At 35.5% G+C, this 18715-nt stretch overlaps 1 protein-coding gene across 1 annotated transcript in view; it reads left to right on the top strand.

Annotated features, from left to right (window-relative positions):
• Nucleotides 1-6501: 6501 nt before the first annotated feature.
• Vta1 (vesicle trafficking 1) overlaps nt 6502-18715 on the top strand; it is a 76156-nt gene continuing 63942 nt past the window's right edge. Inside the window, exon 1 of the mRNA XM_020186089.2 lies at nt 6502-6676. Within this exon, the coding sequence (XP_020041678.1) occupies nt 6565-6676 (112 nt within the window). The 5' untranslated portion in view covers nt 6502-6564. The remainder of the gene's footprint in view (nt 6677-18715) is intronic.

The raw sequence follows: 18715 nt of genomic DNA, 5'->3' as shown, positions 1-18715 counted from the left end.
TAATGCAGACTCCACTGAATTTGCTTTGAACACCTCTGGAGCGTTTTTGCTTTGCTGCTATCCCCTCAATATCACTGTGCCCCTGAACCATAGCCTTCTTGGCCTCCCTGGAGTCAATCTCCTCAACTGACGAGGAAGAAGGGTGGTATTTCTAACCCATCAAAGGAAACTCTGCTTATGGCTACTTCTTCTAGAAAATAGTACTGCTACAGTTTGAACCTGTCTCCCAAAGTTCACGTTTGGAAACTTACTCCCAAACACAACAATGTTGAAAGGTGATATTTTTAAAAGGTGATTGGGTCATGACAGTTCTGCACACACTTGAAGAAATGTGTTATCAGAAAAATGGGTTTGTTATAAAAGCAAATTTTGCTCTTTCTCACTCTCTCTCTCTCTCACCACGTGATGTTTTCTGCCATGTTATGACACCACATAAGGGTCCTATACTTCTCAGCCTCCAGAACTCCAAAAAATAAATTTCTTCTCTTTAAAAATTATTCAGTCCGTGGACTAGAACCAGTATATATAATAATATGACATTAATAATAAACATTAATTTTATTTTTGTTATTAATTTTAATTAATTAATATTAAACATATTATGTTTAATGAAAGAGATAAAGTGAGGTAGGTTTGGACAATGCTTTTAATTCCTTACTGATTTATTATTCTATAATTTCATTTTATTAGTAAATATATTAGGATTGTTAGCACATAGCTATACTATTTTGGATAATAAGTGTTATATGTACAATTCATATTCAAATATAAAAACTTACTTTTCTGAAAAAATGCAAGTATAGTAAGCATTAATAAGACCAACTTTGTTAAAACTAAACAAATATCTGACTATTTGAAAAAATATTTTAAACAATTTTTAAAAATCTCTTGGGTCAAATGAATAATTTAAACTGAAAATTTTGAGATTATTTATAAGTGAACAATAATCAAATGTTGCATATTAAACCCCAGGCACTCCACAACTGATGAATGGATTAAGAAAATGTCGTATGTATACACAATAGAGTTTTAGTCAGTCATAAAAAGAATGAAAGTATGTTGTTTGCAGGTAAATGGATGGAACTGGAGAATTTCATATTAAGCAAAGTAAGCCAAGCTCAAAAACTCAAAGTAGCATATTTTCTCTCATATGTGGAAGCTAGACCTATAAGTTAAATGTATACATGGATACATAAATGATCATACATATATGTATATACATACATATATATATAGTGACAGAGAGAACCAAACTGTACTAGTGAGTCCGTCTGAGGGGCTGTGGGAGGTAGGAGAGAGAAAGAACATGTTAGAGAATGAAAAGTATTGAAACACCTCATCCATACATGAATATAATATCATGCACTGTGCAGTAAGCTGTTGAATGTTAGGGGAGCATGGTGAGAGAGAATGAGAAAGTGATGGAGGGGAGGGGTTACTTTGATCAAAGCATGATATATAGAGGCCTGAAGTATCATGGTGAAACTCCCTTAGACTATCAATATATACTTAGTTTTAAAAAAATGAAGGGCAGGAGGGAAAAATAAATCTTTTCCAGGGGTGGGTACCAGTAGGAGGGGGATGGGCACAAGAAAGGGGGAATGAGGGCATATATGGTAGATGTATTTTGTATTCATACATGAAAATAGAAAAATGAAACTTGTTGAAATTGTTCTAAGAAGGGGGGAGAGTGGAAGTAGGACAATGATGATGGAGATAAATCTAACTAAGATATATTGTATGCTCACATGTAAATATCAAAATGTATCCCCCATACAACTATTATATGCTAATAAAATCATAAAAAGAACTCCAGGAACCACAAATTTATAACGCACAGAAAATACAGCTATATGAACAAGGAACCAATGAGAGTAATTAAAAAACAAACAAAAGAACTTCAAAATAAAAACAACTTTCAACATAAAATTAGGGGCAAAAATAATTTAATAAGAATATAGGCAGACAGTTATGAATTAGAATAGGAACAATTAGAACAGATGATTAAATACACAGTTAAATAATTTTTCTGGAAAATTACAAAATAGATATTCTCTGGCAAATTGAAAAAAGTATGGAAACTTACTATTGTAAGATTCATAATAACCTATGTAAAACTACATATTATCATTGATGTACACTGTGATACTTTAAAGATGTACTAAAGATATACTATAAAATTTTTTGCTTATTAACCAATGAAAACATTTAAATGGAAACATAAAACCATCAGTTAATCCCAAAGATTGCATAAAAAGAGAAAGCGAACAAAAACAGATGAGACAAATCGAAACAACAAGGTAGTAGACAAACGCAAACCTATCAATAGCTACAGTAAGCCTAAAAGGTATTGGCACTCCAGGGCTGGAGGCATGGCTTAAGCGTGGAGTGCCTGCATAGCAAGTGAAAGGCCCTGAGCTCAAAAAGAGAAAAAAAATTTTCAAAGGACCACTCCAAATAAAAATAGAAATTGTCTGAAGGTATTTTTTTAAAGCCAGATCAGGGCTGGGGATACATCTCAGTGGTAGAGTTCTTACCTAGCATTCCTGAAGATCTGGGTTTGATATCTAGCACCAAAAAAAAGAAGAAGAAAAGCCAGACCACATTATTAAGAGTAACCTCACTTTAAAGATTTTATATTAAAAACATTTCAGTACTTCATTCTTTTCAAGTATTACATTGAATGCTCACTGAGAGAGCATTGCTAGGCCATAAGAAACTCTCCAATATGAAATTTTGCAGCCTATTCTAGTTGCCATTTCATTTAATGAGACCCTCATAATCTTGATATCAAAATTCTTAGCAAAAATACATTAGCACATGTGATCCAGTTATACATGCATGAATAACACATTATGTTCAAGTGGGGTTTATCTCAAGTTGTTTTAACCTTGAAAGTCAATTGAACTATGTTATAAGAATAAAAGAAGAAAATCATATAGTCATCTTAATAGATTCAGATAAGAAAAGGTGGTTACATTTAACATCCACTGATGAAGAAACAAACAAATCCTAAATGCTTCATTCTAAAAGGGAATTACCTCAACTTGATAAAAAGCATCCAAGGAATGAAAAATTTTCCCTGCAATCTGGAAAAAGGGAAGGAGATTAACCTTTACCACTTCAGTGTAATGTTGAACTGAAGTTCAATAAGAAAAAAAACCCCAAAAGTAAATGTATAATTTGAATATACATTTATTCAATAAATGCAATAAGACAAAAATAAAAGGTAGACTGGAAAAGAAGAAATATTATCTCTACTCATAAACATAATCACACAGAAAATTCTGAAGGGTGTGCCAAAATCTACACATAATGAAATGTATCAAGGTTAACATTTCTTTATACTTATAAAAATTGTATTACCAACTATCACTTAGAATGAAAACATTAAATTACAATTAAAATATGTGTTAGACATATTTTAGCACTAAGAAAGAGGTAAAAGAAATTAAAAGTGAAAGAATAAGTCATATCATGTTCATGGCCTTAACTATTTATAACTTCGGTAACTCCAACTGATCTGTAAATTCAACACAATTCCAGTCAAAATACTAGCAATTTTTTGTAGAAATTTACAGCTGTTCCTAAAATTTATATGGGAATATGAAAGACCAAGAATAGCTAACACGATTTTGATAAAGCAAAACGAAAGAGAGGACTTGTGCTACATATTCTCAAGACTCCTTTAAAAGCACAATCATCAAGACAGTGTGGACAGTAAAAGGACAGGCACGCTGGAGAGGAACAACAGAAAAAACAGAAACAGTTCTGCATATAAATAGTTTATTCTTTTTAATGTGCTCGTGCAATTCAGTGTGTTATAACAGCTAATGTCCATGTTGAAAATACAAACTTCTACTTTTATAGTTTCAACGTGTCACAGGTATTGGGAAAATAAATGGACCTGCCCATGTCTTCAAGGTCTTGCTATATCATTCTTCTGATGGAATTTTAGGAAGAATACTTTCTATTGGTCTATTTGGATCGATGCTAATAATAGGATGTAAGTATCAGAATACTAGAAGACAAATTTCTGCCACATGCAGTATATATAATATAGCTACAGTTATTTGTTACCCTGATTATTGACCCCTGTCATTTACCATCAAATTAGTTCTGGTACCTGGAGTCAAGGGGATAGTGCAAAACTTTTAACTTTTCCAATGAAAACACCAGTCATTTCTAATTTCTCTTTCATTCTTCTTCCTGTGCTTACTCTCAACCCCTATCTTGCTCTGCTTCTCTGCCTACTGCTAACTTGCCAAGATTCTAGCCTCAGATCATGGTGATGTCAGGTTCTTCAGATACCGATCAGAGCTATATGGAGGACAGTTTGGTCCTTTTTCATAAGAAAACAACAGAATAAGGGGTTCTTCACAGTAAAACAAGAAACTGACTTCCCTGTTGTTAATACTTTGTTTCACAGCATAATTTCAATGCTGCTATGCCAACAGTGTCAACTCTTCATCATATCAACTATTCTTTCATAAAGGAGGTATGGTTTTTACAAAAATGATAGCATGCATTGGTAAAAGGAGTAAAATCCAATTCTAACCAGGTTACTTACTTGTTTACCCCCACCCAATCCCCAGCCCTAAGTATATGCAAATGAAAAAGAGACTGGTAACTTCTAGTCCTGAAGGCAGATATCAGGGAATAACAGGAAGATGCAAACTTCACCAGAAAGAGGAGCATTTACTTTCCAGGTACAGTGTGATAGAAGAGAGAAAAGATAACAACACAGGGATATATTGGCCTACAGAAGCATCAGAGTCAAATAGTAACAGTTGGGTGCACAGGCTCTGAAATCAAAACACCCAGATTTTAATGTCATTCTTAAAATGCTCATCCTTGTAAATTAACCTAAATTCTATGCATCCCCTTTTACTCACCTATAAAATGATGTCTTCCTCATAAATGAGTTAATGTAAACATCCTAACAACACTCAAAACACATAGTAGATGCTCAGAAAATGCAAGCTGCTTGTTATTTCTTTGAGCTGGGACAGAAACAAGGCAACACAATTCATTCTTGGTGACCTTAATCCAATAGCAGGAGCAGTAGTTGACTAAGGCAATTGGGGCAGAAGGCCTCACTTGAAGAGGATGGGAAAAGCTTGACACATCATCTATGGACATTCATTAGGGTACTGGTCCTCAACCCTAAATATGCCATTAATATTTCATGAAGGCCTTTAAAAAGACAGTGATATTTAGGATCCAATCCAGAGCAATTGAGAATGACTGGAGGTTCAACCTGGATATGAACCTCTTTCAAAGCTGCTGAGTTGGTCTTTAAGGACAGTCATTTTAGAATGGAGAAATAATAGGAAAATAATAAATGAGAGTTGTGAGGATGGAAAGAAAACATGTATAATATCTCAATCTTTTCTTCATTAATTTCTCTACCAATCCAGCAAACTCTGAATAAAAAGTCAAGATAGTGGGAGTAAGAGAAAGAAAGCAATTATTCCCAAGTGGTATTGGATGTGTGGCTGAGATTAGAGAAGAGTGAAGAACTTCATTTTATGTTGAATAAAAAGTAGACCCAGAGTAAGAAGAGGAACTTTATAAACAGGTATAGACAAAGGACGTAGAGTGAATAATACTTGAGTTCTTTAAGGGTGGGGAGTGGGAGTAGAAAATAGTAGGCAAAAGAAATTTTCAGAGCTTGAGATTTTGGTTCTTGGAGATAGTGGAATTTCAATGAAAACTAACTTTAAGACACATCCTCAAAGCTGGGAATTGAGATAAAATAAAGATGTATGTTATTGGAGGGGGCAAACAAAACGTAAAACCCTTAGGTTGATATTATGTAATAGAGAAAAAGACTTGAAATAATTGCTGGTAGGAAGAAAAGCTGATGCCCACCGTGTAGAGGCAGAGTCGGCGCCATTAACACAGGTAAGGAACGTGAAAGCACTTTTCAAATTGTCACTCCTTCTCGAGGAATAAGCAACCTACAGATTATTCATTCACTAAAATATACACTAGCCAGTTAAGACAGAAGTTCAATTTTTTTTCAACTTCATGTGTTAGTGTTTATGTTGGAACAATCCTGGTTATTTTATCCGATGTGTCAACATACAAATTTTAATTTAAATGTTAAACACTATTTCTCTTATGCAAGGATTGAAAAGTTTCTAAAATCGAAAAGGTTACTATGGACACTATTAGTATTATTTGAGGAAGTGGGGGTGATAAATCCTGAATGCTGCCAAAGACAATTCACGGCTTTCCTCTTTGTCCCAGTCAACAAACATCTTATCACAAGCCAACTAAAAAAACAACAAAAAGCAAAGCAAAACGCTATTCTTCCTCCCACCAGCAGAGGGCGAGGGTTCTATTCGCCACATAACGGCCAAGATGCTCAGTCTTCGGATTGTATTCTAGGAGGCAGGCACACCGATATTGTCCCTACCCAGTATCCGTAGTTGACTTAATGTCGCTAAGCAACGGACGAGGGGGGCGGGATTTACCCAAGCACTCGCGCGCGGCCGGTGACCGGAAGCGGAAGTGTCGGCGTCGCGCAAGTAAAGAGTGTTGTTTCCTGAGGTGGAGATGGCTGCGTTAGCTCCGCTGCCCCCACTCCCCCCACAGTTTAAGAGCATACAGCATCATCTGAGGACCGCTCAAGAGCACGACAAGCGGGACCCTGTGGTGGCCTATTACTGTGAGTCTTTGCGAGGCGCTGCACCCCTCCTTACCCGGTGGCACCCGGGGCCCAAACCGCCTTAGGTTCTTGGGGCATGCCCCGCCCCCCTGGCTTTGAACCTAAGCTTTGACCTCTAGCCGGGGTCCCATCCCTCCTGGGAGCCTGACTTCGCCGCAAAAACCCCTTAAACCACCGTATCGAGCACCTCTCCTGTCTTGTAGCTAAGTGTCCGAGAACTGACTTCACGAGCTCCTGACTTGTGAGCACACTCCCCAAGGTTTTCTTCCTGCTTGCATACATACAGGTTTCCTGTCTCCTGGAAATAACCTCAATAGTGAGTCACTGAGATGGGGTTACAGCGAAAGCGAGTGCCTCAAAGATAGTAGTGTTGTGGATAAAGAGATAGGGACTCGTTAAAACGCAGTAATACATACAAGTTAATGATGACAGCATGCAGGCCCATTCCAAAACTCACAAATAGTTAAGAGGAGAGGATCCTCTACTGAACTGTTGAATTTGATTATTCTCTCTTTGCACCCAAACTGCTCTTTCCTATGAATGAGAATTTTGAGTCTTCTTTTAATAATACCGTGGGACGGAATATTTGGTAACAGCATTCCCACTGATTGTTACACATGTAGTCTAGAACTGATAGGAAAACAGATGAAGTTTGTTTAGATATTTTTTCCCTTTACAATAGGTAAAGGGAGCAGTGCTAGTAGTTTTGTATAAACTTTATTTTGTATATTATACTCATCTTTTTGCATATAATACAAGAGACTGAACTACCATAATCAGAAAAGGATTTTTAGAATGGAGAAGCTCATTAAAATATGTATGTCACAGTTGTGGACATTGTTAGGGTAGCTCGAATCTCCTCCATTACCATCCCTCCTGTATTCCATATGTACCCTATTTCTCAAATATGTAAGTTTATTTTTTCCCCACTTGCTAAAGTCCTCATGAGTGAAGATCCAACGTACTTGTTACCTCTTTTGTAGGCAGAAAATTGTGCTCTCTTCTTTACCTTCTTTTAAAATCTTAGCAGCAATATTTCCTCTGTACTTGTTCCTCAAGTTGCTCAAGAAGGTACCATTAATCATTCATTCATCATGTATTTATTGAGCTTTTACCTTATACCAAGCATTACTGCCCACTGTAGTGGTTGTTCCTGTATTCATGGAGCTTACACACAATGCGAGTAAGGAGATTAAACAATAAAAATAATTTTATAGAATATTAGAATGTAATTAAGACAAGAAAGGGAATAGGGAGTATGGGAGGTGGTAGATTGCACATTCAGAGTGGTAGGAGGCACTTTACTGAGTTGACATTTAAGCAAAGAATGGAGTGAAAGGCAGGCCTTCATGCACATTAGGGCAAGAATATTCTTTATAGAGAGAATAAAAGTCCTGAAGTAGAGACCTGCTTGCAAGAGGAGAGAGGGACACCATTGTCACGGGAATGGATAGAGCCAGGGGAAAGTGATATGATAAGAAACAAGAAGTAATCTCATAACAACAGTGAAACAGGACCCCTTCTTTCTCTCTAAAACTAATCCTTACTCATGAGCTTTGTATTTTGTATTCTCCTTTGTTACTATCCCAGGACCTTCACTTCCTGGGATAGGTGAGGTGTCATCATCCTCACATTTCCTATTTGTTTCTAAGCTTGTCCCGGTTTCTTTTATTTTAAAAAAACAAACAAAATAAAAACCTCTCACCATGATATTCCCCTAAAATTACAGCCCTATTTGTCCAACTTCATAGGTAACGTTGAAATTGTCTTCTACAGTTGATTTGTTTTTACATTTTTTGCAGAACCTTTTCAGACAGTTACAGTCTGGCTTTCATGCCCACTGTTTCATTGAAATTGTTCTCCTTCAGGGTCATGAACAAACATTTTTACTTCAAAGTCTACTTAGCACTTAATAACTTTTTTTTTAACAAAACTTAAGTGTATAAGAGACCATGCATTCTGTCCACACAGAGTTTAAGGAATAGTAAAGTGAACACTGACGTGCTAATCACATTTGATGTTACTAGATTTTTAAAAATTTGTTGCCAATCTGGTGGATGTGAATGTTGTCTCAGTGGAGTGATGTTTGCAGTTCTCCAAGTCTTAATGAGTTTCAACGTCTTTTCCTATTTTAATTAACCATGTGCGATTTCTTTTTGAAATGCCTATTTATTGCTTTGCCCATTTTTCTATTGCACTGTCTTTTCTTAATAATACATATGACTTCTTTGTTCTGTGTATTACAGATGTCTTCTCTCAGTTTGAGTTTTACTCGGTGAAGTCCTTGTTCAAAAATTCTTAATTACAAACTATAATCAATTTATCAATCTCTTAAACATTTACATTGTGATTTTCTAGGCCTTGATTTCTTTTTATGTACTTATCTGGGACTTTGGTTTCCTGTCTCTGTAGGTGGATATCTTTTATTCTGGAAAATGATTATGTGTTCATTATTGCTTCCCCTTATTACCTTTTTTCTCTCCTGAAATTTTGATTAGATACGTGTTGGAATTTTCCCCTTTAACTTTCTTTTCTCCTAATTCTTGGATGTTTTTAATCTCTTTGTCTCTGTATTGCATTCTGTGTGATTTCTTGAGACCCATCTTCACCTTCGTATGTTGAGTTTTTGCTTTTGTTTTTATTTCTGAGTGCTCTGTTTCTGTTTTTAAATAAGCCTGGCTATTTCTGTTAATTTCTTGTTACTGCTCAAATTTTTTAAACACTTGATTTCTTTGAAAACTTTGAACATTTTTGTTTGTATTTGCTATCTCATGATTTCTATGGCTACTGTGTTTGTGAATCTGATTCTGCAGTTCAAAAGAACACTGTTCCTGGTGATTTCACTCCTTATAAATTATATACTAGGCATACTAAACTAGTGGTCTTTAAAACTAGAGATTCTGAAGGGCTCTTCAAAATCTAAAGGGATCAGTTTCTCAATTCACAACTTCCATGTTTTCCTTCTAAAATCGCCCTTCCTGACAAAGGGCCTGTTATCAGAGTATCACACTAATATGTTGGTTGTGTTTGCCCACTTTCTGTTCAAAGAAAGGCATACTGTCATGCTTCTTGCGTATTTTTATTCCCCCGGGGGAGAAGGAATCCTCCAGGGTGTTCAGATAAAAGGAGTCCAAATTACTGGTGTTGGTCATGTCTCCATTAAGGTATTAGATAGAGCTTTCTGTCTTTCCCTGTGTCATATGGAAGAAAATCAACCAGAGCCAAAGAAAAAGCTGGACATAAGTTCTAAAAGAGCATTCCAGTTTGGGGAAAAAATATGGAATGTTGTTTAAAGAGGATGCCAGTAGCTGGATGCTGGTGGCTCACGCCTGTAATCCTAGCTACTCAGGAGACAGAGATCAAGAGGATCTCAGTTCGAAGCCAGCCCTAGCAAATAGTTCACAAGACCCTATCTTGAAAAAACCCTTCACAAGAAAGGGCTGGTGGAGTGGCTTAAGGTGTAGGCCCTGAGTTAAACACAAGTACCACCAAAAAAAAAAAAAAAAAAGCGGAAAAAAATAAAGAGGATATAGGGAGTCCTCTGGAATTTGTCTTTTTTTTTTAGGAGCACTTGCCTAGTATGTACAAAACCTTGGAGTTTGATGCCCCAGCACCATACATGCACATAATAAGAAGAAGGCTGGAGCTCAGAAGATGGAGAAATTGTCCTGCATACCCACATTTTGGATTTTATCAAGGGAGTGAGGAGGAACAGGTTGGGACCCAGGTCATACTGGAGAGCATGTGAGGAGGGAGAGCATTGGGAACAAGGACTTGAAAGGGCCACAATGGGAAACTCTGATTTTTAGTCTTTTACATTTACATGTGTCTGTTAAAAACTGTACTCTGTTGCAATGTATTCCTAAAGGGATAAAAAATTTCCTTTAGACAAAGAACTTACCTCCTCTGTTCTCTGATCGTTAGTAAAGAATATCATTCCTGAGATGAGAACAGAACAAAAGGAGCAAAGGGAATTACTAAAGGCGGAAGTTCCTTGTTTCATCCAAGCAATAATAAACTCACATGTCTTATTGTTATTTTAGAGTTAGAGTTCAGAAATGAAATAGTTGACATTCCAGTTGAAAAATTGTTACATTTTTCTGAAAAAGTGACTTGACAGTAACAGCTGACTTTGCCGTTTATCAAATAGGATTGGCATTTCTCCTTTAACTAAATGAGCTAAATCTTCAGCTGTGAGATGTTTTGCTTTGTGTTGTTATTCAGAAATAAATTTAAAGTAGGTGATAGGATAAAAACACGTAAAGGGTTTTTTTTCTATTTTATGTTTTGCTAAGTTACATTGAAATTAATAGTGTATTAATTTTCCCAGTTATTAATGTATCCTGTGATAAGCAGGAAGACTGAAAGAAAATAATAAATCTTTGTAATATCTTTTTTGTGTATTTTACAAGAATTGAGAAAATCATTAACTCAAATAGAATGATGGCCTAAGAAATCTTTTTCTAGTTTTAAACAAATTTTGAAGCCAAATTAATTATCAGCCAAGAGTTTTTAAAAATGTTACTTAATAATAGGTGATGATATGGTTTTTACTATTAACTCATAGATAATTTGATTTGCCTTATAAGGTACCACTCCAATAAGTTTGACTTTTACATTTAATCATTAAAATGTATAATATATATTTGTGGTATTTTGACCAATTGTGTATTACAATAATACAAAGACTCAGTTCCAGAGGAAGAGTTTTAACACTTAGTACAGTCACAGAAATTATTTGTTTAAAAGTTTAAATTACAATTTTTGTTGCAGAGAGACATAGTAAGATAATCAAGTAAGAACTTCAGACTGCAAATGATTCCTGGTTTTTTTTGGCAGTACTGAGATTGGAACTCAGAGTTTTAGACTTGGTAGGGAGGTGTTCTACCACGTGAACCATTTTGCCAGCCCTTTTTGTCTTGATTATTTTTCAGCTAGGGTCTCACTTGAAGGTAAGCCAGTCTGGACTGCTTCCCGCATAGTAGAATAATAGGCACGCACCACTGCACCCAGCCATTGGTTGAGGTAGGACCTCGAGAACATTTTTTTTTTGCCCAGGCTGGGCTTAAACCATGGCCTTCCCAGTCTCTGCCTTCCATATAGCTATAATTATAAGCTTGAGCCACCATGCTTGGCTTAAGTGCATTCATTTCTTTATAATAAGATTCTACAGGGTAAGTAAATAGAAACATGAATCAAAAGAAAAAAGGCACAATGTAATCTTTCTGACTTAAGGAGAGCTTGTGTGTATCAAAAGATTGTGATGGTTACCACATTGCTATATTTAAATTTAAATGTGATACAATTTTTAGATGTCAATGTTCAATGTGGTGTAGAAATCACAGTTTTGTATTTGTTTAAGCTTCCTGATGAAAAAAGGTTTGTAGGTCAACTTAAAAATGTGTGACGGAATACATTTCTCTCTTGGAACATAAAAGAATTTTCAAAATTCCTAGACCAAGAAAGAATTTTTTGTGAGAAAAAAATTTAAGATCATTGTTCTAAATTATGTCCTGATTCATAAAATCTCCATATTATTTTACCTCTGGGGCTTTATTTGTGCTGTCAGCCTCTGGTTTTCCTCTTACTTTGACCAATTTATTTTTACTGATTATGTACAAATTTTATTTCTTGGAGATGACTTTTCATAATTTCTTAACTATAGTCAAGTGTTAGAGTGCGTATTTAGCAAGTATAAGGCCCTGAGTTCAAATCACAGTACTGCCAGAAGAAAGGGAGACTGGGTGGAAGGGGGGAAGGAAGGAAGGAAATTAGTTGCATTATTAACATCTGTTTGCCTTTCAATGTTTTTGTAATTGGGATTCATAAAGACATAATGCATGCCTCTTCTCTGAATATTATTAAAATTAACATTATTAATATTTCACTAGAACACAAACCCTGAGAACAAGAAGTTTACCTTACCTTGCTGATTATTCATTCTCTAACTTAATAAGACAGTGTCTAAGACATAGTGAATATATTTGTAAATTTTCTCTGTTGATTGAACAGTACACTAATTCATCACTTTTTCATGTGCTATAACTAATTAGTAAAGAAATGGAACAGAAAGAAACACAGTATTGTTATTTTATAATTGTGATCATTTGTGCATCTCTAACCTGAAAATCTGAATCCAAAGTGCTATAAAATCCCAGTTTTTGAGTGCCAACATGATACCACAAGTAGAAAATTCCACACCATTAAATTTTGTTTCATGCAGAGAGTTATTCAAAATATTTTATAAAATCACCTTCAGACTATGTTTATAAAATAAATTTCCTTTAGACTTGGGTCTTATCCCCAAGGAAGCTCATCTTTATGCAATCTAAAATTTGAAATGCAAAACATTTCTGGTTTTAAGCTTTTCACAAGTGGTAATTGACCTGCACTTTACTGTGTTTCTAATTGTTTTATTTTAGATTAAGTTATAGATAATATCATGTGGCCTGCGTATTAGGCCTTCTCCTTTATAGTATTTGTGTTTTCCACAAATTATCTCTCTGACCTTCATAGGAGTTCTGCATGTTTTATAACTTTCTGTATCACCTTGTACTAATATCAACTCAAAATGGATCAAGGACCTTAATATCAGACCTGAAACTCTGAAGTTACTACAGGAAGGAGCAGGAAACACTCTGGAACAAATAGGTATAGGCAAAGACTTCCTCAATAGTACCCAAGCAGCTCAACAACTAAGAGAAAGAATGGACAAATGGGACTTCATGAAATTAAAAAGCTTCTGCACAGCAAAAGAAATGGTCTCTAAACTGAAGAGACCACCCACAGAGTGGGAGAAAATATTTGCCAGCTGTACATCAGACAAAGGGCTGATAACCAGGATTTACAGGGAATTTAAGAAACTAAACTCTCCCAAAATCAATGAGCCAATAAAGAAATGGTCAACTGAACTAAACAGAGCATTTTCAAAAGAAGAAATTCAAATGGCCAAAAAACACATGAAAAAATGCTGACCATCTCTAGCCATAAAGGAAAGGCAAATCAAAACCACATTAGATTTCACCTCGCCACTGTTAGAATAGCTATCATCAAAAACATCACCACCAACAGGTGTTGACGAGGATGTGGGGACAAAGGAACCCTCTTACACTGCTGGTGGGAATGCAAGCTAGTGCAACCACTCTGGAAAAAAATATGGAGGCTTCTTAAAAATCTAAACATAGATCTGACATGGTCTAAGAAACCCCAGTCCTGGGGATATACCCAAAGGAATGGGACACAGGTTACTCCAGAGGCACTTGCACACCCATGTTTATTGCAGTGCTAGTCACTATTGCCAAGTTGTGGAAACAGCGAAGACGTCCCACTACAGACGAATGGATTAAGAAAATGTGGTACTTATACACAATGGAGTTTTACTCAGCCATGAAGAATGAAATCTTATTATTTGCAAGTAAATGGATGGAACTGGAGAACATCATTCTGAGCGATGTTAGCCAGGCTCAGAAGACCAAACATCGTATGTTCTCCCTCATATGCAGACTTTAGATCTAGGGCAAATACAGCAATGTTATTGGACTTGGGTCACATGACAAGGGGAGCGCACATACAGGAAGTATGGGGATAGGTAGAAAACCCAAAACATGAAAGTGTTTAATGTCCCCACTGCAGAGGAGCTGATACAGAAACTTTAAAGCGACAGAGGTCGATATGGGGAGGGGATCAGGAACTAGTGAAAAGGTCAGGTAGAGATGAATCAACTTGGGTTGTAACACATTTGTACATGGAAGCAATGCTAGGAATCTCTGTATAGCTATCCTTATCTCAACTAGCAAAAACACTTTGTCTTATTTTTTTTTTTTTTGTCTTCAACAAAAATAGAGAGAAGGGCAGAACAGGTTCTGCCTGGAAGTAAGGGGGGTGGGGGGGAGAGGAAGGGGGTGGGGGGCACAGGGGAGAAATGGACCAAACAATCTATGCACATGTGAATAAATGAATAATAAATAAATAAAATTACCTTAATATTCTTATATTTCTAAGATTGTACTTTTGTTTTCATTTTAAATCAGAAAGGAGTGTTGAAACAATCTATGTCAGGTTGTTTTTCTCTGTCTTTAGGTGCCCTAATGTGCTTATTGTTTCCTTGTTTGAACTTCCTAGTATAGTAATGACACAATACAAATTTACTCATATTTGAAACAGTCATCCATTCCTGGAAAGAACTTATTAGTTCTTTTTAAAAACTTAATCTTTGTTGAGGAATCCTGTATGCCATTTAGCCAGTGTCTCCTGATGGAAATATCTTATAAAATTATAGTACAGTGTGACATTGATAAAAACCAGTCCTATTCATACTTCTTCAGTTTCATATGTGCATGTTTGTGTGTGTGTGTGTGTGTGCACTTAGTACTAAACTGTTCGTGAACAGGTGTAGGTTCTTATACCCATTGCCATAGTGGAGGCAGAGAATGCTACGTAAGAATCTCTCACGTTGCTGTTCATAACCTTCCCTCCCTGCCACCTCACCTTTGTCTCCTGGCAGCCACTAACCCATTCACCACTCCTAAAATTTTCTCACAAAAAAATGCTGTGTAGCTGTGGGGTGTTGGGAAGTAGCTCAGCTACCATGCCTGGTATAGCATGTGCCTGGGTTCAATCCCCAGCATCACACACACATACACACATGCACGCACGCACGCAAATGTTACATAAATGTAATCATGCATTGTACAGATTCTTGGGATTGGCTTTTTTTCACTTGACATAATTCCTTGGATATTCATCCAAGTTAGTTTGTTCCTTTTTGAATGCTCAGTGGTATTCCACAGGGTATATATACTTCAAGTTAACAACTGTTGAAGGACATTTGAATTGTTTCCAAATTACGAATAAAGCTCTCATGTTTGCCTGTAGTTTTTTGTGTGAACATAAGTTTTTATTCCTCTGAGATAAGGACCAAAAGTACAATTCCTCTATCATTTTGTATCCCCACTAACAGCCAGAGTGAGTGATGAGGGATCCAGTTTCTTCAGCTCCTCACAACTACCATATTGTGGCACTGTTTCTTAATTTAATCTTTTTTTTTTCCTGGCGGTACTGGGATGGACTCAGACTCAGGGCCTCACACTTGCTAGGCAGACACTCTACTACTTGAGTCATGCTCCTAGCCCATTTTGCTTTAGCTACTTTTTGAATAGGGTCTCCCTTTATGCTTGGGCTGGCTTAAACTGCAGTCTTCCTATTTACCTCTCACATAGCCTGGATGACAGGTGTGTGCCATCATTCTCAGCTTTTGTTGAGAGGGTGTCTTAACAATTGTTGAGATAGTACTTTTTGTCCTGGAAGACTTCAAATTGCCATCTTCCTGATTTCCAACTCCCAAATAGGCATGAGCCTCTGAGCATTCTAATGGATGCATGTTTATAATTTTTATTTTCATGATGGCTAATGAAGTCAAAACATCTTTTTGTGTGCTTTTTTAAAATTATATGTATCTCATATTCAGTGTAATGTCTGTTCATTGTTTTTTAACCATTGGGCTTGGTGAGCTCTTTATGTATTCTAGTTACTAATCTTTTGTCAGAGACTTGTTTTGCCAATATTTTCTCCCAGTTTTTAGCTTGTCTTTTCATTTTCACAGACAAATCAGTTTTAATTTAAATGCTGCTTATTTTATCATTTATTTATTTTGTTGTTGTTTGTATCATGCTTTTGGTTCCAAGTCTATATATTTTATTATGTATTTTTCTTAAAGTCCTAGTCCATTTTTATTTTTCCTATGTTCCCCAAGAAAGTTATTAAGTGCTGGTTCAGCTTTTTCATTTACACAGTTATCATTTTGAAATTTTTGGTAACGATGACAGTATGCTACTTAGTTAAATATTGTTGAGAGGATTGCTTCTTTTTTGGCTCAAATATTTGGGTTAAAAGGCAGCAGATTTCTCTTTCTGTAGATTAACGAAATTTTATCATTAAGGCAGAATTTTGTTCTTTTTGTGAAATTTGATACATTTCCTGATTTAGTCTATTCTGCTTGAGTTAATTGATATTTTAAAAGGTTTTTTTAGAATATCTTCCATACTTTCAAATTTATTCATCACTTTTCCTTCTTTTCCTTATATTTCTCACAATCAGTCACTCATTACATTTTAAAAATTGTATTTATTTCCTAAGTTTCTTTGGTACCATCCACCTTAAACATATGCTATTGTACCTTTCTACTGAAAAAAAATGATATTAATGATTGACGTTCTGCTTGATTATGTTAATTAATTATGTTAATGTTAATTAAAATGGTATACCATTTTTTGAATAACTTTTTAACTCAGTGCAAATGAGTATGGAAAAATCATCACTGACATGGCTATGTGAATTAGGACAAAATTTCAGAAGGCATTTTGGCAAAACGTATAGTATCAACAATTCACTGATTTCAGTTTTGAAAAACTTGTGTTCAGGAAATACTAACAAATATAGTAAGATCTTAATACAAAACTTCCTGAATAGTTAGCAATATATATTTGTGGCATCTCTCTTTTCCTAAAGAAAGAATATTTGAGTCTCTACTAACAGCAGACACTAGATGATAAATATTTTAATAGTGCCAGATTTGGCTCAGAAGAAAAGCTAAATCCAGAAAGATCTGTGCTTCCTTTTTAAGTTTGTAACTAAAGGTGTAATGTTTCAAAACATAAATTTGTGTGTTTATGTATAAACAAATTTATAAATAAGAATTATCGTGGAAATGGTTAAGTAAATTATGGCATATCCACTTGATGGAAAGTAATATAATCATTTGGAAATTACAAAACATATATATTATGAAAAGGAAAAGTTAGGATACAAAATTTTAAATACATACACAAACACAATGATCTGAACTCTGTGTATATGTATGTGTACTTGGAAAAAAGATTGTAGCTTTTAGGTTCATGAATGGTGTTTATCCTTTTGATTGCTATTTTTTTAAAGTTTTCTGCTTTCTGCACGTGCACGATTCATACTACAAAAAATATATACAAAAACTATATAAACAATAAAAAGTGAAAATCCTGATCCTGGCTGTCCCTGCTCCAATGGCCTCTCAGCCTCCTGTAGTGACAGCTCTATATGGCAGTCAATAAAAATACAAATACTGTCAGTGGACCTCGTGGTTTGAATTTTGAGTAGTATTTTGTAGTTTTTTTTAATTGTTGTACTGGGGGTACATTGTGACATTTACAAATTTTTTACATTATGTCATAATCAAATTCACCTTTCCGATCATTCTCTTAACCTCTCTCCCATACTTTGTAGTTTTAATCAAACTGAATTTTATTTCTTTTCTGGAAACCTGTAACCCACTTTCTCCCAGCAGTCTGTTCTTTCTGCCTCCATGCCTCTTTTACTATCACACACACGCCATTTTTAACAGTAAGATACTACCTTGAATGTCTTTTTCCTGGGTGGTCTTCAAGTCCCTGAGTTTTAAGGTGCATCTTCTCTTTGTCTTCATTGTGTCTTGTATGACTTTACCTAAGTTGTTTTTTCACTCACCTGTCTTCTCTTTTAGACTGTGAACTTATGTAGTCTTCATCCCTGGGTTTCCTTTATTAATTTACTTTGCCAAGTAGTGCTAAATCACTAGAGATATTTTCGTAGTAAAGAGTAGGTGCTAAGAAATGTTTGCTAAATTGACCTGAATTTTAAGGTAATGGGTCTCTATATGGGTACATAGTTGTCACTGATTTGTCACTTAAGAAAGAAGGCAGACAACTAACAGGTCTTGGAATTTGTAACAGTACTTTCCTTTGGGTGTCTGATTTTGTGTGTGTACTCATTCTGCTCCTTCTGTTAGTTAGTGGTAGAACCAGGACTTCAGTGACAGATGTCAATGAAAAGTTATTGATAGTAGTTAGTAATCAGAGAAGTAGTTGTTGATTGAGCATGTGCGGGGAGGTGTGAGTGAAGGGAAAAGGTGATAAATTTATCATTCTGATAAATGAAAGAGGGCAAAAAGACAATGAAATAATCTGGGAGAATCTTAAGTGGAAATAAAGTATAGGCTTTCTGTTATTAACACTGTCTCTGAGCTCCATA

The sequence above is a fragment of the Castor canadensis genome, chromosome 1 (genome assembly GCF_047511655.1).
Source record: "Castor canadensis chromosome 1, mCasCan1.hap1v2, whole genome shotgun sequence".
Classification (NCBI taxonomy): Eukaryota; Metazoa; Chordata; class Mammalia; order Rodentia; family Castoridae; genus Castor; species Castor canadensis.
This window is presented reverse-complemented; position numbering and strand designations above follow the sequence as displayed.